The sequence below is a fragment of the Melanotaenia boesemani genome, chromosome 2 (assembly GCF_017639745.1).
Source record: "Melanotaenia boesemani isolate fMelBoe1 chromosome 2, fMelBoe1.pri, whole genome shotgun sequence".
Lineage (NCBI taxonomy): Eukaryota > Metazoa > Chordata > Actinopteri > Atheriniformes > Melanotaeniidae > Melanotaenia > Melanotaenia boesemani.
In genome coordinates, this window is record NC_055683.1 from 37,462,991 (window position 1) to 37,488,354 (window position 25,364).

General features: G+C 40.3%; 1 protein-coding gene across 1 annotated transcript; it reads left to right on the forward strand.

The window, feature by feature from the left end:
• LOC121628246 (glutamine-rich protein 2) lies at positions 1-25,364 on the forward strand. Its single transcript, XM_041967235.1, has 19 exons — positions 1-363; positions 8,096-8,173; positions 8,520-8,618; positions 9,998-10,430; positions 10,725-10,810; positions 10,888-11,000; positions 13,117-13,213; positions 13,391-13,672; positions 13,808-13,930; positions 14,186-14,254; positions 15,921-16,085; positions 16,262-16,380; positions 17,775-17,840; positions 17,970-18,074; positions 18,153-18,290; positions 19,020-19,170; positions 20,594-20,699; positions 22,668-22,799; positions 25,058-25,364. Exons 1-19 carry the CDS (start codon positions 1-3, stop codon positions 25,189-25,191), a joined length of 2,859 nt encoding a protein of 952 aa, XP_041823169.1. The 3' UTR covers positions 25,192-25,364.

Sequence of the window (25,364 nt, forward strand, 5' to 3'; positions counted from 1 at the left end):
ATGTCGGAAGAGAACATCAGCTTGTACGACTTGTTAAACTTGTCAATCGCAACGCGCCAGAAGGGCTGTGTGAATTTCACCGCTCTTCACGCGCTGCTCCTCGCTGTTCTGAAACAGCTGGATATCCGGGAGGTGACGACCCGATGGAGAGACTCCGAGTCCGATGACAGAGCGCCTGATACCTTGGTGGATGTTGGCTCTCAGGACCTGAAGCTGCAGGATGAGGACGAGAAGAACCAGCATGTTCGGTCCGGGATCGAGCTGCTGGATGGTGGAGGCTCTGCTGGATCTCTGACCTCCGCCTCCGGGTCTGCTGCAGATGAACAGAGAAGGATCCAGACTTGCGAGGACGGCGTGTCTGAGGTGAGAGCAACAACTCATACAATCCTTTACAGACACAACTATTATAATAACAATTATTATAAACTGTTATTTAAAAGAATGTTAGTGCAGGACTAGGCAGTTTTTCTCTGTTTATACTTCCACTCACCCGTTAACCTCTTCCACGACCCATCAAATGTTATCGTAATTAAATGGTGTACATTACCGGTCAAGTTTGGAATTACTTTCCCAATGGACTGAATGGGAAAGTGATCCCAAAATTTTTAGCAGTAGTGTATGGATTAAGTTAGAATATAGAGCATCAGTCAGTCTGGGTCCCCAAAAAGTCTATTACGAGTTATAACAGAAGACGGACATAACTGATCGTTACTGCATTTCCAAGTGATATTATACACTCTGAAAAGCCAGACGTTTGCTATGAAAAACAGAGTTTTTATACTCTAGACCTTGCTAAAAGTTATTTTTGCTTAATTTATGATGACATATGAGATCAAACTGGAGTTGAAAGCAGGCTAAGGAGAAACAGCAGCACGTGAACCAGCTGCCCTGGACCAATTAGTATTTTTATAAGTTTGAAAATTGCTCTGATCCATTCAGACCTAGACTGTTTCTGAATCTCTTCACACAATTGTCTAAAACCTTTATTTCTAAGCCTCTGAAGCAGCTAGAAAATACAAAATACAAATAAATTTAAGAATTTAAACCTACAGATATTGCAAAATATTAGACCAACTTGCCTAGAAAACTATGAAATATAAAACATGTCACTCTTAAAAGAGATAAGCGTGCATATGTTACATTTTAATGCCATAAAGTCATGGTTTGTCATATAAGTTCATATTGCACAAACCATAAACTTGCATCACATTATGACCAGGTTTGGAGCTGAAACCAAAACTTTTGTCTTTCAGTTCACTTATTTTAAATTTATGTTTAAGTCCTGTCGGACAAAAACCGTGATTAATAATCTTTGGTTTACTAGAGCTCAAGGCGGCATCAACAAATACTTCAAAACTTTAAGATATTTCATCACAAATATTTGAATGCCACAGTTTCTTCGAGTTTTACCCTCTCCAGTCTCTCCTCTTGTAAACAACTCTGAACTGAAACAGTTGTTTGAGCTTCAAGTCTGAAAAAAAACTCACCTACAGTGTTCTTGTGGTGGAAGAAAGAATAAAATCAAGATATTACTGTTCATCCACATGGCTTCAGTTCAGATCCCATATCTGAGTACAGCTGAATCAAGTATTGACCTCTAAGGTAACAGACTCTATAGAGGGCATCACATAATGTGAGATCAGAAGCAGCGATCAAATGAAAACACTGAGGAAGACTCAGGTGACGAAGGAGCTGGAATCTTCCGCAGCTGCTCCAGTCATTAATCTGTGATTTTCCAAAGCCCTCTGTTTTCAGTTGAGTGCTTATTGTTCCTCCCCAGGATGATTTTAAGACATGCTGACTCAACATTATGACTCATTATTACTGTATTCTAGTGTTTCACTGTTCGGCTAAGTTCATGGAGACCACAGCCTCTGACTGTAATGTCACACCAGCTCTCATCTTAGTGAGCTTAGACAACAACATCTTAGAAGTTGTTGTTTTAGAGTATCACTTTAACCTGACAGCTGCATAAAAACTGTGACCCAGCTTCATCAGTGTTTCCTCTGTCAGATGAGCTCTAAAGGTGTTTGTTACAACTTTATTTCTCTTTTAGTTCAGTTTATTTAACTTAATAAGTTATAGATAGCTAAAGCATGTGTGCAAAGGATCCTTTCAGCTCCTCCTCCAGCCTCCTCCCTTCAGCTGCATTTTGGGACTCAGACATCCTTCGGCATGCTGTGATCGACTTCCAGGTGACAGGAAGGGTATAGGACTGGGAACATGAGGAGGAACAAACTGGAGAAATGAGAGGAGACTGTGGTGTTTTGCTTCTAAAGTTGGAAATATTTTTTGTGAAATCATCATCCAATGCATCTGAATGAGTGTTTCTCTGTGCTTTTTTCTCACCCATAACATGTTCACTGTTTGTTTTTTAAATAAAGTATTGATCTAATTGTAATGTACAGATATAGTAAACAGAGACAGGAAGTGTAGTTGGCCAGGGGTGCAGCCCAGTGAGTGAACATTGTTCAATCCTAACATGGTCCAGTATTTGGTTTTGGATGAAGATGTTGACTCTGGGTCAATGTGGCTGTCTAAACTTGCATACATCCACAACATTCTGCCTAAATCTGCATTTTCTTTGGGCTTCTGGGCCCTCACATCACTTCCATGCCAAAGCTGGCCTGTGATACTTGGGCCAGATATGGCTTATACAACACATGCCACAACCCAAGTTAGGACAAGCCCATGACCTTTAGGCCATTTCTAGCCCACATAACACTTCCCAGTGGTGTTACTGAGCTCTAAATGAAGCCAGATCAAGACAAAATGTGTTTGAAATCTTTGAGGGAGCTGAAATGCAGCAAGGAAAATCTGCAGAGGGTTTTTCTTGTTTGCTTGTTTATTTCCTCCATGTGGCATGCACCCAAATTGTTCATCCACTGAGTTGCTGAAGAGACATTTTCTTTAGATCGAAGGTGTTCTGACTCTTAGCCAGCAGTGTGCCCTTCTCTTTCTTCTTCTTCTCTGCCATCTCTGGTGGCTGAGGTAGAAATTTCAGCACAGCACTAAGCTGTTGATGACAGAGAGCACAAAGGAGACGGGCGTCACCCTGACATCTCAAATGACCCCTGCTTGTCTCTTCAGGCTTTTGTCAGGCTGTGCCCAAATGACAGAAAAAAAAAACAACTCAAGATCCTCAGTTATCAATTCAAAAGACAGACGTTTGAGCTTCAGTGACAACGCTACAGGAGTTTGAAGTCTGTGTTAAAAGCTGATGGTGTTGATGTCAAGGTTTGTCGTTGCTCCTGATCTCATCCTCCTCCTGTCCTCTCCCTTCATGTGATAGGGGGTAATTAGTCCCCCACAGAGATGACTCTGGCTGTCAGGGCATGAATAGCTGTCAGGTGAAAAGCAGGACATGGGGCAGATTGCAGGTGATGCTGCGGCTTTCTGAAGCCGGTCTGAATCATTCATGTCCTGCGTGGGCACGGACCCGGTCAGCCCCTGTTCCTGCTGGATTAACCATGACGAGATGACCCGGCATGCCCTCGTCCACCGGCCACATATGCCATGTAACAGGCATCTGGTCACACGCCAGGGGTCACCATTACCTCGTCAGAGGACTATTTAGTGGAAAGCGCACACACACACACATATATTGCCACACCCCCAACCCCCTCCATGGTGACGCTGTTTGTTTGAAGTAACATTGGTGTTCAGTTAATAAGTGACTGGTTTTACTGGTTGAGCTATTAACACCATGCTAAGGGGATTTTTTTCAACTGTGCTTTTTGTTTGTTTGTCAGTAAAACAATTAAAAATAAACAATAAGCTCATTACGGCTGGTATCGCCACTAAATTCCTGATTCGATTCAATATCGATTCATTTGCAGATATTTATGTAACACAATTTTTTCTTGAATATTGAAAACATTCTCAGATAGGCTAACTATTTTTATAAACTACTAAGCCTGTTTACAAGAGCATCAAAATCAGATATCTGATTACATAATCTGATATGACGCAAATACGATATTCCTTGTCTACATTTACTGGTCTGGTATTGGATTTATTTCGGAGTATGTATGTGTGTAGTGACATCACTTTCTGTAATTCAGTGTTAACTGAACATGACAGAGCCCAAGCGTTAGCTGCTAATGTGAGAGGTAATAAGCTGCTAAATAGTTTACAAGTGAATGTAATCCAGTGGTGAATGAAAACATCTGAATGGGCCATTATCTATCGCTACAGCTCATCAAGCATCCTGCTTAGCATCTAAATGGAATTCGACCAGGGTCGGCTAGTTAGGTCACGTGTCTGACAAAGACCAATTTCTACTCATTTTTTGTCTTCTAATAATTGAAAGTAAAACAGATCTATCTAACCAAGTCTTACAATCTCATATCCAGCCAAAAAGTCTTATCAGCAAAACAAAAATAAAAAAATGAAAAAGACCAGAATGGTAATAAAATACCAATAAATATTAAATCAATGAATGACAATAAATAATTATTATATGAGTAAATGCAGATATAAGTGACTGAAAGCAAATAAATAAAAAAAATCAGTTGGATAAAAAGAAATAAATTAAACTAAGACCAGAAGGGGTTTGTCACAAATTTGCAACAAGTTTCAAGTAATTAGTTAATTGGGTTAATGTTGTCTTTTATTTATTGCTTAGTTACTAAATTCTAATATTGGTTATTTTAGATTTTGGGTTAGATTATTTTGAACAAATACATTTCGAACAAATAAAAATAAAAGGAAAAATTAGAATATAAAAACAAGATGGTTTGAGTAGACTTTATATGTTCAAAAAAGGAGTAGGAAGACAGTATGGCCACCAACCCCCCATAAAATCAATAAAGTTTCCACAAAAAAAAAAAAAATCATGACTCGTATACATGCGACTTTTTACACTGGAACATAATAATAAGAATACAATGGAAAATAATAAAAACAATCCCAAAGTTACTTGGAGTGAATTTGGTAAGACAGTTTGGTCAGTGGGACAGTTCTTCCACATTGTCTCTTAATTTAACAGTTTGTTTAAACGTATGCATTGATCAACATTTTATCATTTCCTCTGTGCATTTGTTCCACAAACTAATGGTGTGTAGTTCTTGAGGCAGGTGATGTGTGAAAGATGGTTGGGAGGTAAAAAGGTTTCCGGACACCAACTTGACAAATAATAAAAAGATTTATTACAAAAAGTGTCATCTAAAACAGAATCTGTGAGGTCTCCTATGCCACTTGTTTAGTCACAGGTTACTTGGGAACTGAGACAAAGAACTTCCTCCACTAACATCTTTATTATGAGACCAGAATACAAGGGATGTCTGATATTCCATAAATGCAGTTCATGTGGTCATTACAGGAAACAGACAGATACATATGAATTTGATTTTCACATCTGTATTGGCTTATAAATGCCTATGTAATGCTATTGATCAGACACTACACTAACTCATTTTACACACATTAGGTTAAATCATCTCACTGAGACTGTTTGAGATCCTATTTTATCATTTACACCCAATTTTAGCTACAAAATCTTGCTTCAACACCTCCCAGCACACTCTGCAAAAATCAGTTGTTTATATATGTGTATACATATATATATATATATATATATATATATATATATATATATATATATATATATATATATATGTATATGAGGAAAAAAAAAACATTCAACTTAATAGTTAATACTCAACTTAAAACTATAATCCAGTGAAATAATCTGCCAGTGCAGTAAAATAATTACATTTGGTAAGATTTCCTAATATAAGAAAAAATACCTTGACTTTAGTGAGAAATATCCTAAATAAGTGAAGTTGTGGGTTGAAACAAGTGGGTTGTTTTCAGTTCAAACTTCACATGTTCATTCATTTGATACGCACTAAATATTATTTTAATTATGTAAATCAGCTATGTTGCAAATGTACTAACCTGTTAAATAAAATAAAAATATATGAAAAAGCAAAGAGAATATTGATGTAAAAAAACACAAACCAAAAACTCAAACTCATTAATGGATCAGCTAGTTGTGTTAGTTGTGGCTGAGGAGCTGCGTGGGGTCTCCGTGCATCATTTCATGTCCGGACTCGCGCTGACACAGTTAAACTGCAGCTCAGGAATGTCTGTGTTTCTATGGTGACAGAACAGAATAAACACAAGCGCTTGCACAGCAAACAAAACGCTAATGTCCTTGCAGGAAATCTAAATAACCTGCTTATTATCGGCCTGAGACGGGAAACAGAGCAACAGCTAGATTGTTCTCTTCACTAACACGTTCACACCCTGTCTGCTTTCACAGGGGTCAGAGGGTCAACACACACATGACGGCTTTAAATTTATTGTTTCATCAAGTCAGGATCCTCAGGGAAGTCAGAACTGAGAATTGATTGTGGTTATTTTTGGAGGTGATGAAGCTCATAGAGGAGCTGACCAACCAGAGAGATGACCTGAATGGTGGGATGGAGGAGCTCCACCAGCAGCACAAGGTGAACCTGCTGAAAAGCACCACAGCGAGATTATCAGAGTTATTAGAGTTGTGAAATCACTGGAAAAACCAGGAACTGATATCTGGATCTGTTTTGATTCCTAAAACTGTTTCTAGTCTTTGCCTCACCAGCTTAGTGATTAGGAAACTCTTACACTGTAAAGCCCTTCAGATGTGTCTGAGAAACCAGTAGGGATGTGCTGATCGATACTGAAATATCAATACCCCCCAACACCAGCATTTATATATTAGAATAGATGCTCATGTTTGAATTCCAATATTTTAGTAATTGGGGTAAATATATAGTTGATGGTGTACTGAAATACAGTGGAAAGTAACTGTAATATCAGGAGCTTGTCTAAGTTATACCCAGTTGGTTGCAACTACTTTTTCTTCCGCCTGCCATTCAGTTTGGAGTGATATGTGTCCCTGAGGTCAGCTCACATCAATTCAAGAGGCCTGTTTGTTAAAGATGACGCCATCTTTAACATCACCAGCAGGACACAGAGCCTGGGAAGCGGAGAGGACCTGTATCTGAACAAGCAGAATGTTAATGAAAAACTATCATAGCTGTGAACCTATACGGTAGCCAAGAGCAGTCGCGCTTGCATGTTTTTATTAATGCCATTTTCTCAGGATATTTTATCTCCACATAACATAAACAGGTTGCACAGATCGGATCAGAATGACGGTCATGACTGCATGCAGTCATCAGCGGAGCAACGTTACGATAAACGTGCAATAGACCGTCTTACCAAAAAAAATGGACCAAAATCTTAAATGAGGCATTATAGGTCTAATGTGAACGACTCTTAAGCAATGCTGAATTTTAACCTAGAATAGTTTCAGAAACAGGTAATAGTTGACAATTAGCATTAAATACAGGTTCCGTCATGCTGAAATCCTGTTGGCTCAGAGCACAGTGGGATGTCATTATTTGTGCGGAGGTCCACTTCTCTGTGTGGACAAGAAACCCCGCCCCAAAGCAGATGATTGACAGCTTGGACATGAGGAAATAAATTAGGAAAAGAATAGAGAAAATAAAAGGGAAAAATAAATAATATAAAAGGATGAAATTATGTGAAAATAAATTAAAACAATATACATATTTATTCTTTTCCAGAATTATTCTTTTTTTGTGGGACTTCTATCGTTCCATAGTTTGTTTACAAACTGAAGCTAATAATGAAACAGAATTTATTTGTGCTCATGGAGTTTTTATTTGGAAAAAAAAGAAGAGAAATGATGTTACTAGCTCATCAGGGGACTATAGATTGAAACTTGATTAAGATAAAATAAATAAATAAGATGTTTCAGCATTCTCCTTCACCAAGGTATGACCTCTGACCTCCACCAGTCAAAGATGGAGCAGATTACCAAGCAGCTCCTGAAAGGAGGTTTCCCAGCTTATGGAAAATCTAGAAAAGTCATGCATTTTCAGGATGCTGCTTTCCTTCAAAAATTTTGTAATGAAATCTGGTAGAAATAGTCATTTGGCTTAATGTGTGTAACACAGTGTGTGTGTGTCGTTTAGTCTGTTTGTGTGTAAACTTGGGTTGGTTCTGAGTGTCAGTGTGTAGATGAGCTGCTGCATTCTGACTGGCTAGAAAATGAAGCTTGCTTTGGCTCCTCTTTGTCCAGATGATGGATGCTCAGGTGGAGATGATGGCAGCGGTGGAGAAGTGCTGCCACCGTGTGGATGCTCTGGAGGAAGCTGTGGTAAGTCTTTTCTTTTCTTTTCTTTTTTTCTTTTCTTTTTGTCTAGATTGAAATCAATAACACAATCAGACATTTCCCTGGAGACTGGTTAGACGTGCTTCTGAGGCACTCAGAGGTAGATCTACATCTCTCAGGTCTGTGGAGGAGTCGGTCAGCTTGAATGAACCCAAACCAACTGAAACGAAGGTTAAAATCCTGGATCTGCCTCACTAACGATGAGGAGGGAGTCCATGTTCATCCATGAACATGATTCTTACTTAACAGAGTCCAACTGTGCTGCATGTTGGTATGTAATGACTCCTGATATAAAGTTCAGTTGTGTCTCTTTGGTTTTTATTTTTAACAGAGTTTTCTGAGGACCATGTTTCAGAGGTATCCAGACCCAGAGGAGCTGAATCTGATCATAGAGTCAGCATCGTTGAGTGAGAGAGAAAACCTCCAAAAGGTAAAAAAACAAACTGGTTTCTTGAGCGCCTTAAAGGTGCGGCGTGTAATAAAATCAAAGGTCAGTGACAGAAAAATGTGATCTATCATTAAAATCGGTTTCTACTGGTATCTAATCACTTTATTAAAGTAGCTGATGTTTTTATTCTCAGAATGAACCATTTATATCTACGTTCCATCCGTCCACATACAGTTGCCATATTTGTGCCACCATTTTTTCTACGGTATCTCTGAAAGGACAAACAACTCTGTGTGTAGAGTGGGGATATCACAATTATAGATTTTCTTAGTATGACTATCGTTGAAGAAATAACCACAATTTTATGATTATCATGATTTATTCTGCATTAATTTCCCAACACAATAAACGTGTAAAATCACATAAACACTCCTTATAGGTCTTTAAGTTTGATTTATTTCTATATTTTGATGCCAACATAGCAACAAAGTAAAGTAAGCATAAATCTTACATATTAACTGTGGATTTCTCTCAGAGAAAACAGATGAAGAGCCTACAGGACCTCCACCTGGACTCGAGAGGCTTCTTTCTGGACATGATAAAAATACTTTTGAACATTTCTTTAGAAAGCAGAAAACTCATCTAGCTAGCTTTGACTTGCAGATGTCCTTCAACAGAATAGCTACTGTTTGACATATAAATAAAAGCCACTTATGTAGTGAAAATCATATATATATATATATGTGTGTGTGTGCTAAATATATTTTATATTTATTTACATTATATTTCTATTTATAATTTCGTCTAAATAAGCTTTATTTTACTTTATTTTGTATTTAATTTACATATTTTATCTGTTTACATATTCACATATTTATTACAACTAACATATAACGGATCTACAAAATCACAAAATGTTTAATCTCAGCTATCTGGAAGTGAAAAATCCAGTTTTACACATGATGATCAGAGTAACTTTTCCAGATCTAGAAGTTATTTAAATGTATATAGTAATATAATGTATATGTGCGTAGTAGTCCTGACCACCTGAACTGACTCACCTCACAATACAAACTGAAGTCAGAAAGCTAGAAAAGATAGAACAAGTTATCCCTTCGCCCCCTGGAGTGTGTCCAAGGGGTCCATGTACCCCCATTTGAGAAACATTGCTTTAACCTCATAAATCACACAGTTTAAGTCAGTTAGCTTGAAATCGGTCAGAAAAACCTGCACTGGCTTTCTAGTCACATGACAAAAGCTTCTCATAAACCATTAGATGTATAATTTAAATATTTTCTTTTATATGAGATAACTTGATAAATGAACAAATAAACACCCTTAGATGACATCATTTATATGAACTGTAGCTTATAATAAACTCAGCATCTTCCTGTTTTACTTTGTCTGTGTTGTATTTACAGACACCTGTAAAATCCGGTGTTTCTGACGGGGCCATGATGACCAAACCTACATCACCTCCTGCTGGACCTCATCCCACCATCCCGTCCTCCCCCCGGCTCCCTTCTGATCCCTCTCCTACACCAGCAGCTACTTGTTCTCCAACCCTTTCTGGAGAGAATGTGGTCCCGCAGGAAGCAGTGGACGTCTCTGAGGCATCTCCCACCCTGCCAGGGTTGCTTCCGCAGACTGAGGCTGGCTTGGCAGCCCCTGATGTGGCCCCGTCTCAAAAGAGCAGCGGCTCAAAGCATGACCCAGAGATGATGGAGGCCTTGAGGGACATGGGCAAACTGCAGATCAGGTTCATGCAGCTTGAAGCTCGCATCGTGGCGTTAGAGGAAAGAAAAGCAGACCAGACTCAGCTGACTCAGCTCCGAGAGCTCGTCGCCAACAAAGGTAACACAGCACGAGTCAGCTGTCAGCTTCTTATCAGGAGCAATGAGAAACAAGGATGTAGAGACCTCTGCAAAGGCACATGCTAAAATTTTTAAATTTCATGCACCATATTCAAACATGATCTAACATGGATTCATCCAACAGACTGCATCTCAGTAAATCACCTTCTCCTCATGATTCAAACAGAAAACTGCTACCTACAACTTACCTGTTTACTAGAATCAGTGTTAGCCAGTCTGTTAGCTGCAGGGGCCCTGTTATGTGAGAAAGTATTCTGGTCTTATTAATGTGCAGGTTCTCGGGATGCTTCCAACAGCCTGATGAATCAGCTGAACCAGCAGGGGGCGTTAATGGAGAGCTTCAAGAGGGACCAGGAGAAGGTGAGCAAACAAAATAAACTCAGCATCATCAGTCAGTTTTCCCTCTGGTTCTGATGACCTGGCATGTCTGTCCCAAGCTGGACAATTTGGAGGACATGCTGATGAGTCCGGACAGAGAGTCAGCCTCAGAGAGTGTGGAGACAGATAGCAAAGTGTCTTGTCAGCTCAGACAGCAAGTGTCATACCTCAGGTAAAAAACATAGAACAGACTGTACAGCAGAGGCATTGCAGGTTTATTTCTACATCACACAAGTTAAAACATGAGCATTACAGGGCTTTTTTTTCTCTGGCTGCAACGATGCATCAAACATTTCTCAGTTCTCTAATGCAATACTGCTGAATTAACGGAAATATGTAGTATTGATCTGTAATTATTCACCACAGGATCTCCAGCACAGTAACTTTTTTCTGTGGACATTTGTTTTGAGGAGGTGTTCTGAATAATTCCACCAAATTCTTTTATCCCAACTCACTCCATAACAGAAGGTACTTTCTCACTTTTCTGTTGTTTATCTGTTTTTGCTACCAGTTGCATTGAGGATTCCAAATTACCTATCTTTGTTCCCAGTCTGAATGATTTGAACTGAAATCTGGAGTCTAAAATTGTACTAAAACACATTGTCATCATTATTCTTGGTTCTGTTTTAATGGGGAAAAATGAAGATTTATTAATTTGTCTCTCTTAGCTTAAAGGACACTAAAGCAAAATAAGAACATAAATTGCAGCACAATACACTTCAGGTTTGCCAGGACTCTCCAGTTCTGTCTGACTTCAGGTTTTCTGCTAGTTTGTTCCAGATATCAGGAGCAGAAGAACTAAATGTTTAGTCTGACCTTGGGATGGAAAACAAACTGAACCTAGATAATCTTAGAAGTCTTGGTGGCTCATATGGTGTCAGCAGGCCAGATCTATATTCTGAACCAGGACCAGTGTAAAGATGTGAGAATTTATTCTGGTCTTTGTGAAGATACTGGCAGCAGCATTCTGGACTGTTTTCAGTTGTCTTGGTGTTTTTAAGAGTACATTACAGTAGTCTAGGACAGTGGTTCCCAAATAGCACAAGGGGTCCTTGAGGCTTAGAACATTAGAGCCATTGTGACTAATGTCCACAAATTGTCCCTATTTTAAGGAAATAAAGTAAGGCTGTATGTTGTTTATTTAACTTTGGCTTTATCAAAGGACAGGACTCAACCAGAATACATTATTTATGGTGAGAATCTCACTTTTGAAAGCCTAAAACCAGCATGGTTCCAGTACACAGTGGAGAAGGGGGTTCATGGCATTTTAGTTTGCATGAAGGGGGTCCCCGAGGAAAAAAGGTTGGAAACCACTGGTCTAGGATACTAAAAACAGATCAAATTTTTCTAAATGACGCTGAGTCGTCAGTCCTTTTAACCTAGATATATTCTTTGGGTGGTAAAAGGTTGATCTGGTTCCTGCTGTAATATGGTTGCTAAAATGTTGCTCAGAGTCCAAAATAACACCAAGATCTCTGGATTGATCTGTTGGTTTTAATTTTGCTGACCGAACCTGGACACTAATCTTTGGATGCTCATCTTGGTTCTAAACACAGTGATTTCAGTTTGATCTTTTTTTAGCTGAAGAACTTCTGGAACATCCAAGTATTGATTATAAGTGTTGTTAGAATATTTATGATCTGATATTTGGTTTGTTTCCATTAGCTGAGCTGTTGAGAGCATGTAGATAAACAAATCAGCAGTTACCAACTGATAGGAAGTAGTCCCCGTCTTTCAGGAAGGATTTAAACCAGTTCAGAACTGGGCCAGAGATTCCCACTCAATTTTCCAGTTGGTCTAATAGGATGTTCTGGACGACTGTGTCAGAAGCAGCACTTAGATCTATTAGAACCAGAACTGAACTTCATTATCATACAAACCAGACTAGAAATAGATGCCAAAAGGAGAAGCTGTCCATCTCTGCAATGATTTCATCCAGTCTGGTCTTCCAGTGTTTGCCATTAATCTCCCCAAACATCATGTTATTTCTTATCTAAAATCATACTAAATCACTGTGTCTTGGTTCTGTTTTAACAGTACAAACAAAGGTAAAACAGTTGAAACCTTTAGAGGGTTAGAGTTGGAACTCCGTAACAACTTACCTTTAGAAATGTTGCATTTCAGGGGAAATAGTTCAGTTTGCATCCATTTTCATTTCATAAAACAGTCCAGTGGAAGAATGGAGGGAAACCTCAGTTTGTTCCATCATCAGGATGTTTTATGTTTGACTGACGTTAGATCAGTTTGGATGTGGGTCTGTGCTCTCTTGTCCTTAACTTCATGTGCAGGACGTCTGTGCATAAGCTGGAGGAAGACATGAAGCATCTGAGGATGAAACAGGCTTTGTGTGAGGAGAGAGCTGCAGACCAACATCTACAAGATCAGGTCAGGGGAGAAAGTCAGGACTTTGTAATCCAGTGTTGCTGATTGAGACATTAAAATAATTATTTTTTTCATTGATAAATTCACCCACTGTGTTCAGGTAGGGTATTATATCATTCAGAAACAAAATAGATCCTTCTAATCCCCACTCTTTATCCTATCCTCATCCTCTGACCTCAGCTGGATGACCTGCGTGGCATGTTAGAGGACATGATACTGTCCTTTACCTCGCATCTGTCCAGCAGCCTCCAGCACGAGGCAGAGCAGGGCAGCAGTGAAAGCCAGGACCTCAGTCAGAGCTCACAGCGGTCAGCGTTCACTGCCAAGACGGTAAACATTGGCAGGAAGCTCAGCCTTCTGGTCCAGCACTATGAGAGCCTGCAGGAAACTGTGAACAGACTGGTGCATCAGCAGAGTGGAGGCAGAGCAGGGAGACCACTGGAGGACAGAGAGACAAGCAGAGTCAGTACAGCAGACAGTTAAATATACCAGGATGGAGAGTAAAAAACGCTGGTTTACTACTGTTTCAGCTAGGGTAGATCAGGCAGCAGTGAGTGGAAGTGTTTGTCTCTGAAGTGATGACTGTGTTTGTGTCAGAATGTGGGGGTGCTCAATCATGTGCAGAAGGTGATCCTGGAGCTTCAAGTGGATTGTGAAAAGTTGCATGAGACCACCAGGAGTTTGCATGAGGACAACAAACAGAAGCATGGACACATCCAGGTAAACGGCCAACAGAAACCTTTTCTTCTTTGTGTTTTCTTTATTACCAGACTATCCCTTTCTGTAAAACTAATATAATTTAAAGTTATATAATCTGGCTTTGGCCCTTAAACTTGTAAATGGTTTAAAAAGACTTGGAGTACACTAAGAGTGCCCTAGCAGAGGGCCAAAAATCAGATTTTCTTAAGATAAGATAAGTTTGGAGATTATCCATTACTTTTTACTAACAGCAGCAATGAACTGTTGTTTCCACAGGAGCTGTACAAGGTGATGGAGGAGATCGAGGGGAAGAAGGCTGACAGGGAAATGGTGGAGAACAAGCTCGTAAGTTTTAAATTGCTCAGTAATTAACAGGAAGTAGTATGGTCTTATGATGTTAGCTTTACAGGACACATGTTGGCTTTTATGAGTTAAAAACACTGCAGTCAATTTAAAATACATTTCATTAAGTAAAAAAGTGACTCCTGAAGGCAACATTTTCTCATTTACAACAGCTCAGTAACAAATTAAACAAATATTACTCAGACTGTAAAGAAGATTAAGAGACTGAGTTATTTAGAGAGTGTTTTATTCACCATGGAGCTGCTCCTGTGTTTGTTAGAAACCACACCTAATCTCTGTGGTGTAGTTTCTAAAGAATAAAGAGCAAATAAAGAAACATAAATACAAATTGACATACTGAACTGCATCAGTACAAAACAGCCATATTATAATGAAATTACAGTCCTTCGCTGTCATGTAAATAAGCCGTATTGATGCTCCATGAGCAGTACATAAATGACAAATGCTCCCTCAAATAGCCACTAGATGGCGCTCCAAAATGGTGACCAGAAATGAATCCACTGTGTGCTTTTAACAGCTAACCAGTTGGGCTGCCAATGATTAAGCCGCTTAAATAATGTGGAGTTACAATTTACTTCACCACAGCAATTAAAATATTTGAAGGGATATTAAACACGAGGAACGTTACTACATATCAAATGCAAGCAAAAATTAGAGAATGTATGGCTGATTATGTTTCTGACAAATTATTAACTTAACCAACAGCTTGAACCCAGACATATTATAAGCATTGCAAAATAAAACCATATGAAAGAACTAGCAAAGGCTTACATTCATGAGATGCACACCAGCCTCAACAAACCACGGATTTACACCGTTAGCTCGCTAGCTCCTACACTCACTGCTTCAAAGTGAGTTGGTCTACAGACCTTGAAGGCAAGCAGTGATTTTCATGCCTAAAAAGAAGCCATTCCCTAAACCAAGCAGCGCCATGAAGCTTTTTTTATTAACTCGTTGGTACCAGATGTCCCATGTGTGGGACATGACAACATTTAACAAATGCATTTTACTCAGTCTCCCTTTCAATTACCTGTTATATACCATTGGAAAGCTAAGATTCCTGAGATATAAATGATGTATACCATTCCAGGCTACAATCATAACTGTAGATTCAGTAAACACTTATTTCAGACCAGTCTCCAACAGAATTAATCTTAGAAGCCGTAAAGCCGTACTGTACTCCAGCAACAAATGATACTGCAACAAAAACCCTCCCATTGCTTTCAGTAAGAATTGGCCAGTTAAATAGTTTGTCCACAAGTCTTTTATCCCTAAAAACAGTTTAGGAGGAAATTGGAGGATTTTACGGGTAAATACTGATAATTGATCATGTAGAATGTGGTCGGAGATATTTGTGGGAAATAAAAGAAGCTGGATAGGTTAGGTTTTTATTCTGTGAACTTTTAACTTATGAAGGTTCACAGCATCATTTTTATCCACATCAACTAATCAGTCAAATGTTTATAAGAAAACGGCACCACTAAAATATAACCTTCTGTTTGAGCTTACTGACAATGAAAAATAGAAAATATACAGATATATTAAAGTTTAAAAGTTGCTGGACAGTCACTGTGTATCTGTTGACATTATCTGTCTTTGAGTGGATCTCAGTATGTCCTCAGATTTCCATCTCCTTTCAAACCTGTAGAAAGCAGATAAATCTGATCTGGACAGCAAAGTGAGTCGTCTGCAGTTCGACTCGGCGACGGAGCAGCTGAACGCCATGTTCCACGAGCTGCTGAACAAGGTGACGGGCCAGGAGCAGGACTGGCACAAAGTCATCAACAAGCTCTCCACCGAGATGGAGTGTAAGGTACAGAGGTGCTGTTGTTTGGCAATGAAAACATCATACAGCTGGGACAGAATACTACGTTTTTTCATGGTTCATCTATATATTCTTCATTTCAGCTTTCAGCTTTAGTTAAAATCTGTTGTTTCAAATTTCTTCTGATGATCCAGAGTTAATATGACTGTTGTCTGATCGGACAGTTGAACAGGATCGAGTTGGACTCTCTGAAGAAGCAGCTGGAGGATCGCTGGAGGAACATCCACCAGAAGCTTCAGGCTCAGGGAGCACCAGAGCACGAGGATGCCGCCGCCATCAGGAAGTGAGTGATAACCCGATCATCACAGTTCTGCACCAGCTGCTCATGAATCTGCCTGCTTTTCCCAAAACTTAGAAAGTTCAGTCCCCAGTCAACTTTCATAAACTTACACTGTCTGAACATCTGGTTCCTGATTTAAAAGATAGATAATAAAAAACTGCATTTGTTTAAAATTCAGTCTTGACCATAATCTGACTCTGAATGTGGGTTTTTAGTCTTCAAAAATGAATGAAAAATAATCTCTAAACTAGGAATATCATTCATGTTATTAGTTTAATTAAACTTTATTTGTATAGCACCACTTAACAAAGTCTTAAAGCGTTTTATAGACATAATCAATTCAAACCGATTAATTGTGTTGAGTCAGGGAAACTGTGTCAGGTGTGTTGAAGCAGGGAAATTTGGAAAACCTGCAGGATTGCAGCTTTCGTAGGACAGAGTTGAATAGCCCAGAAATAAACTAATTAATAAACACAATGAATCAAATCTTCTCTTTGATTCAATCCTCCTTACTGAGCTGCACAAGGAGACAGTGGAGAGGAAAACCTCCATCAGAACCAGAACTAGGAAGCAAAACCTCCATCAGAACCAGGAAGGATGGCCATCTTTCTGGACTGGTTGGGGTGGAGAGGACAGGAAATTGGGGTCAACCAGCAGCATCTCTAAGCCAGAGATACCTGCTGAGGTAGAAGAAGAGAATCACAAATGAACGACAACAACAATGTCAGATATTTCTACATGGTGAGCAGCAAGGAGCCTAGTGCATCATGGGAAGTCCCCCAGCAGCCTCGGCCTATAGCAGCAGGACTAAAGGGATGAATAAGAGTCACCAAGCCAGACCTACTATAAGATTTATCAGGAAGGAAAGTTTGAAGCCAGATCTTAACGATAGAAAGGGTATCTGCTTCCTGGGAGCTGGTTCCACAGAGAGGGTCAGATAACTGAAGGTTCTGCCTCTAATTCTAGTTTTAAAACCTCCAGGAACCACCAGAAAACCTGCAGTCTGAGTGCGAAGTGCTCTGATGGTTATTCTATAGTCTGTCAGTCTATAATAAACATTTAGTTGTGTGAATTCAAATGAACAAGAAGACAAAACATCAACAGGCCATTAAAAGCTCCAAATACAGAGAAATATCTCTCATCTGGTGTCTGTCTGCATAGAAATGTTTACAGAGAGTTTAAAAGCTTCAGGTTGTACCTTTAGTCTCTCAGATCACATCCAGAGGAAGAAAAGATGTTTGAATGAAGCTGTTAATGTGAACTTATGGAAATGTTCAGGCCGTTTGGGACCAGATTTTCATGGACACATTAAACCAACCTGAGAAACTCATTACTGTGAAATTAAGAATTATATGAAGTAACTTGTAAAGAAAAATGATGTTTGTGTTTGTTTTCAGGCAGCTGGTGGAGAGATTTTACTGCCTGTCATGTGACCGACCGATAGTGAAGCACGTCCCGGGACCGTGAGTCAACTCAGAAAACATAAAGTCTAATTTACAGAAGGATGAGGGAATATGTTTCCGCTCTCTTTGCTGACTTATTTTACCAAACTGCTCGCATGTGTGTTTGTTTCACTCTCTGGGACATAAAAGACACGTGGTGACGCTGCCGTCCTCTCCTGCTTTTCCCTCCCACAAATCCATGAGGGCGTTTTCCATCTATGGAGGCATGGAGCATCTACGTCGGCACTACCGGAGGTGAGATCTGCCGCTTGCTTTCTGCCACTGCTGTATGTGGACATGGTGAAAACATACCCACTGTTCTGGTTGTCTCAGGATGAGAGCAGGAAGCAACTCAGGGAGCAAGAGGCAGTGGCAGAGGAGGAGTTACGCTGACATGTGCAAGCAGTTAGAAAGCTTAGAGATTCAGCGATGGAACCAGAACCAGGACCAGCACCCAGCAGGAGTCGAGCAGTAAGTCAGGTCCAGTCAGGGGAGAGGACAGGAAGCTTTACATCACTTTAAATTGAGTGCTTATATGACTGCAGTGTGAACTAATGAACTGCAAGGGGTCATGAGTTGGTTATTGTTTGTTCAGTAGGCTGATGGCAGATGGATAAAAACAGTCTCTGAACCTACGTAGATGTCCGTGCCGTAGCAGCGCTGTAGCGTCTGCCAGAGCGTAACAGTTTGAAGTGGTGGTGTCCAGGGAGGGAGGGTCCTTTATGATGTCTGTACCATTCATCCACTGGTAGGAAGCTGCATGTGTAGCCACTAATCCACACCTACAGCCTCTCTGTCTATAAATGGAGGCGAGGTGGTTAAGCGTCTGGACCAGGATGAATCGGGAATCAGACCACCAACCTTCAAGATACTGGATGAGCTGCTCTACCACCTTAGCCGACTGTACTGTAAACTGCAGCATGAACAGCAGACTGTAGAGGATGTAACTGACTTGTGAAACATCAGAAGCTTCTCACTGAAAAAGATGCCAAAATGAGCTCAAAACCTTCTATTTGGTTTAGAAGGAAAACTTAGTTTAAAGCTGAAGGAATCTCATCCTGAAAGACAAAAACTAAAAAATACTTTCTCTATTGCTGCTTCAGCAATTAAGACATAAGCAGATGGAAACGGTTTGATTAAAGATACTATATAGATTGATGATAAAGACAGAGGAGCTTGTTTGTTGTTTGTCCCGAGCAGCGAGCGCATATCTGAGCTGACGGACTACAGTCAGCTGGCGGTGCCACGGAGCTGCGGGGGGAATCACACCACCACCTCCAGCAGTCAGAGACGCAGCGGCCTGCAGCAAACAAAGCTCCACTCCCAGCCTGAGGTGGACGGCGTGTTCCAGGTAGGAAAATAAACCTCCATCTGAATCTGAACCTGTAGGATGGATATATAATCATTTATATCAGGGTTTTAAACCTCTTATTAAAACATATTATTTATGGCCTCTGACTCTTGGTGAAAATCACCTTAATTTTTGAACTAATTTGATTCCTTGTTTCCTGTCTTGAAGACATTTGGTCATGTATTTCTATTTTCTGCCACTTCACACATTGACCTCAGGACATTTCAGGGGGAATCTTTTACTCCTGCATGCTTATTTACAGCAGCTGAACCTCAAAGCATCTGAATGAGTGTAACCTTCATCATATCTTCTCTGGTCCTGACCATTTGGGTCAGACTTTATTTATTTATTTATTTATTACACTTTATTACCAATGAATTATGTATGTATGTAATTATTTATTGGCTGGTTAGTTCCTCCAATAACAGACAAAATAATAAACAGGAAGAGCTAAATAAACGAAAATGGTGTCAACCGAGGACCGTTAATCCTGGTTCTTGTAGGTCGGTGTCCTGCAGGCTTTAGAAGTTTCCCTGCTGCACCACACCTGATTCAAATCAATGGGTAATTAGCAATTACCTGAGTCTGAGTCAGGTGTGTTAACTGAAGATTTCTGGTTTAGGCTGAAGCTAAAGCTTATATAACACCTGACTCTTTTAATAACACATAAGAAAATTTTAAATCAGAAATATATTTTACAAGGAAAATAAATAAGCCATTTAAACCAAAGTCAGTTATATGATCTCTTGACGTGTCTCAGGCCTCATCGTAAAGAACAATCTTATAATGAATTACCTATTTTTAAACACTTAACAATGTATGTGTGTAATTATTTTTATTGATTTATTTGTTAGTTATTTGTTTATTATTTTTATTATTTATTATGTTTTTTTTTTATTATTATTAAGTAGACTCTGTCCCAAAAATGGTGATTGGTAATCACATTTTACTGTTTTGAATTAGGTTTTTATGTAATTATTATTGCGATTACTATTTCAGCGGGAAATTGGTAATAACAATTTATCTATATTATCAAAATACTATTAAAACAATAAACATACATTTCTATCATTTTATGACTTTTAATAATACATTTATTTATTTATTTATTTATTCATTTATTCATTTATTCATTCGTTCATTCATTCGTTCATTCATTCATTCATTTATTTATGCCACCTGCTGGATGAGTCATACTTACAGACTCATCACACTCTTTTTACACTCAGATCTCCGCTCTACTTTGTTTATTGTCTCTTTCTCTTGTCTTGCACTTTCTCACAGAAAAAAAAACACAACAAAGAAACATCATGAAACTATTTAGGATTTTTCTGTATTTTGTCTTTTTCTTTATTCCAGCTGCTACTCTGGTAGCAGATGTGACCAAATACTTTGTGTGTGTGTGTGTGTTGGTCACTTGCAGGAGGTTGACATCATCGGACTGGACGGCCATATTTACAAAGGTCGTGTGAACGTCCCGTCCATCAAAAACACAGAAACCAAACTACCTACAATCTCCTCCAAAGACAGTAAGTGTTGGTGCTGCTGAGAAGCCGATGGAGAATCTCATCCAGGACTGTTGTGAAACCAGGAAACAGCTGCATCAGCTGGTGCCTCACAGGATGGGCTGAAAAGTCAGCTGATGTTCACGTCTCTGTGATTGAAACAGCTTCTCCTTTATGTGGAGATCAGTTTCCACTGTCTCATTTATCAATTTTCAGATCAATCGCTGGTTTCAGACATGATGGAGCATCTGTCTGCAGCCTGTTTACTGCAGCACATTCACTGTGTTCCAGATGATTCTGCATGCATCCAGTTACTGAAACATCTGGGTTTTAGTTTTTCTGTAACATTTATATTTAGTTGTTTCTGCTGTTTAGATCATAGATTACAACCTCAGACAGGTGTGATCTTTAGATTCCAGGTGAAACTACTGAAGACGGTTGTTCCGCGTTAGACATTCCCAGTTTCCATCCAGTCTGGGAAAGGAGAAGAATCCTTCTGCGTATAAAGGAATGAAAACATTTCAGGAAAACTTCAGTGGGATCATCGTACTGTTAATAAATGAGTGTGATTCAGAGTAAACAGGTCAGTTCATATAAAGGTAGATGAAGCAAAGTCTCCATCAGGAAAATCATGGTATTCATGGATCAGCTGATGGGCAGCAGCAGGTATCAGAAGCTGCAGGCGAACATAAAGCTGTATCTGGGCCTCCCTTAACCAACAACCACAGAGAAAAGTTAGCAGTGGGCTGATAAAATACATGAACTCTTATGAAGTCTCATTTTCTAATAGTTTTCTTCTCTAATGAATGTCATTTTGCACTGGATGGTCCAGATGGATGGAGATCTGGATGATTGGTGGACAGCCACCATGTCCCAACAAGGCTGCCATGTCAGCAGCTGGAGGTGGAGTGATGTTCTGGGCTGGAATAATGGGGAATGAGATGGAGGACCCCTTATGGTGGCTTCTGATGAATTAGTCCAGACCATTTCCTGCCATGGTATGAAAGGATGAATCATTCCTTCTGCATTGCAGCGTCCCATCCCGTGAAGCAGGAACACCAGCAGAATCTTTGGCTGTTGTGGGTAGAAAGGGAGAAAAACTCATGGTGGGACCACCATCATCGCCTGACCTCAACCCTACTGAGAACCTGTGAAGCATCCTTAACAGGAAGATCTATGTGGGCGGGGTCAGTAGACCTCTAAACAGCAACTTTAGGAGGAGATTCTGGTCTCCTCCTAAAGTCTTAGGTCTTAGGGTGAAGTGCTCTTTTGGGAAAATCTGGAACTCTGACATCTTTGAGATCCATGGGAACTCGGTTACTAAGAGCGTTATATGTGAGGAGAATAATTTTATATTCTATTCTGGATTTAACATGAGAAGATAAAACTGGAGAAAAATGATCTCTGATGATTGTTCTCATTAGAGCCCTGCGGCATTTTGGTTCATATGGAAACTTTTCAGAATATTTCTGGGACAGATCAATAATTTAAAAAGTCACAGATAGATGGAGCAGTTTTCCTGCATCACTCTGAGATAGGATGCTCCTCATTGGAATATTAAGTTGGTGGAAGAAGGTGGTCCCAGAAACCTGTTTTATATTTGAGTCAAATGACAAATCCTGGTCCAGAATAACTCCAAAGCTCCTTACTGTAGTACTGGAAGCCAAGCTAATACCATCCAGAGTAAATCCATAGTTAGACAGTCAGATGGGTTTTCAGGTCCACAGACAACAACCTCAATCTGTCTGGATTTAGCAAGAGAAAATTCATTCAGGTCTTCATGTCTTTAAGACATCTCTGTGCTCAAACAAACTGATTTGTCTGATTTAATGTGGAATTTTGAAACTATTTATCAGCAGGTGTGTGTGCAGCTCTCTATCTGCACCGTCCCGTCAAGCCCGGTTCAGGAGAACAGTGTATCTTTGTATTGTTTATATGGGTTCAGGCATGTGACACAGCTAATAATGTTTACCTTCACTCTGCTGACCACAGCCATGTCCAAGACAAAAGACAAGGCCAAGAGCTCCGCCTCCCACAGACCTGCTGCGTCTCTGGAGGTGGGACACAACACTCCCGTACTTCATCACTCCCTCAGTGCCAAGAGCATGCAGTGCAGCCGCTCAGGTGAGTCACGCTCGCAGGCAGGTGAAGGTGTAACCTATTCCTGTCTGAACACATCACACAACATAAGGCTGAATCTAGGATGTCAAACTCCAGTCCTCGAGGGCCATTGTCCTGCAGGTTTTAGATGTTTTCTGCTCCAGCACACCTGATTCTAATGAAACAGATCCAACAGCTTGTTACCAAGTTCTGCACAGTGACGTTTATGGCCGTCAAAGAGCAGAGTTTGAGATCCCTGGGCTAAGACATCCCTATGAAGACCCATCTCATTACAGTTTTTCTCTATTGCTTAAACACATTTCACGATACTGCCCTCACTTTTCACAAAACTCTAAACACAAAACACTTTTCTAAAGCTACGTACACTAAACCTCACAGTTTCTTTTCAAAACCAACCCATCACACCAAAACAGTTGCTCATATGCTCAAAAGCAAACCCATCACACCAAAACAGTTGCTCATATGCTCAAAAGCAAACCCATCACACCAAAACAGTTGCTCATATGCTCAAAAGCAAACCCATCACACCAAAACAGTTGCTCATATGCTCAAAAGCAAACTCTGACACCAAAATACCACTCAAGGCCTGCAAAAATGTAAACACTACTGAGCATCATTAACCACATTACCAAAAAAATTGAAAGCACAATTTTCACAGTGTGAGACTGTTCTTTTTACAGTTTCACAACTGCCAGGATGCATTTGAGCAACCCTTATTTATTCTCAAATATGTTTTGGGCATTTTCTATAGATTTGTGCATTTCATGGGAATAGTTACATAATGCAGAAAATGCAGTAATATCACAACTCAATGCAAAAATGAGTACTAAACTCCATGGAGGATCCATTACACACAATAGATACTGTACAGTAACAATTGAGAACACAATGTTCAGGGTGCGATTTCTTTTATTACAGTACGTTGAAAATTGACACAGTATGTTGTATGTTGACACCGAAATCATGGAGAGGCATCACGTCGTCGGGCTGGGTCGGGCCACAGGACCTCATCAACGTCACAGGCAATATTGTCCATAGCCAAACAACGTGGGAAGAATGCCCTGGCATGCCGCACCCAGCCTTGGAACGCCTCCACAGCCACATCATCACAGGCCAGGTCCATAGCCCTGAGAAGGTTCTCTCTAGTGTAAGGTTGGCGGTCATAGACCTTCCACCGCCATGCTGAGAAGAACTCCTCTATTGGGTTTAGGAACGGAGAGTAGGGTGGCAGACACACATTAATGAATTGCTGATTGATGTTAAACCACTCTGACCTGGATGCTGCGATGGAAGCTAACATTGTCCCAGAGGATGACGTATATGGGAAGATCAGCTGGCCCAGGAATCTGCTGGTCGTGGTGATCTGCTGGCCGAGCATTCAGGTGGTCATTGTCATGCAAAACATCTCTGAGCTCTCCTAGGAAGGTGAGGAGACGCTCAGTGTTGTAGGCACCAAGTTCAGCATGCCGGTGGAGAAGCCCTCTAGAACTCATGGCAGCGCAGAGAGTGATGTTTTGGTTGGACTCGTTGTCCCGCTTCGGTCATTGTCATGCCGTGGACAATGACTGTTGCTCTCATTTCATCTGTAATGAAAATGCGTTGTCTTGCTTGCCCTCCTTCTCCTCTCGCTCCTTGGCCTGCTCCTCTTTGGACTGCTTCTCGCCCTCTTTGGCCCACTCCTCGGCCCGCTCCTCTCCCTCCTTGACCTGCTCCTCTCCCTCCTCGGCCCGCTCCTCTGCCTCCTCTGACACGAACTCCTCTGCCTCCTCTGACACAAACTCCTCTCCCTCCTCTGACACAAACTCCTCTTCTTCTGTCTTCATCATCCATTTTTGTTTTTGAACTTTCAGCAAACTGCACTGACTTATATAGGTGTGGTCACATCATTTGCAATAGGTGTTTTCAATTATGAGTCGTTGTGTTTACTGATTGACACCAGGTATGTTCATTGTGTTCAAGTTTTGCTGATTGTGGGTAGCATTTTGCATCACATGAGCTTCACAATGCATATTGGAGCAGAGTTATATGCAAAATGTGTTTTAGCACAGCAAATTTTGTTTTGAGTTTTGAGAAAAAGGGGATGGGTTTTGTGAACAGTGTCTACAGGTGAATTGTGTTTGTGGTTGTGGCAAAAGGGGGGGAGTTTTACTAAATGTGTTTAGGCAACTGGTCATTTGGTTTAGAGTACTGGGTTTTGTGTTTTGGCAATAGAGAAAAACTGTAAGCTGTTGACCTTCTCTCTGCTTCTTCTTCCCATGCAGCCTCTAGCTGCTCTGGCCGGGATTGGCCAGTGTCGGCTCTGGGCTGCTACACGTCTCAGAGCTCCATCACTCAGGCCTCAGCTGCAGCAGAGAGCGGAGCAGATCCTCAGAGCGATGAGCCGCTCAACCTGTAGAGAGCGCTGCTGAGCTATGAGAACGTCAGGGTGTGTGAGGCCTTCTTCATCATTCTGAGGACTGAAACAATCACGTCATCCAGCTTCAGTTTGTTTTTCATCTGTTTTCAGCCACTTCCAGTGTTGTTATTAGTTATAATAACAATGAATAAACTTTGTTGACAATGCATTAA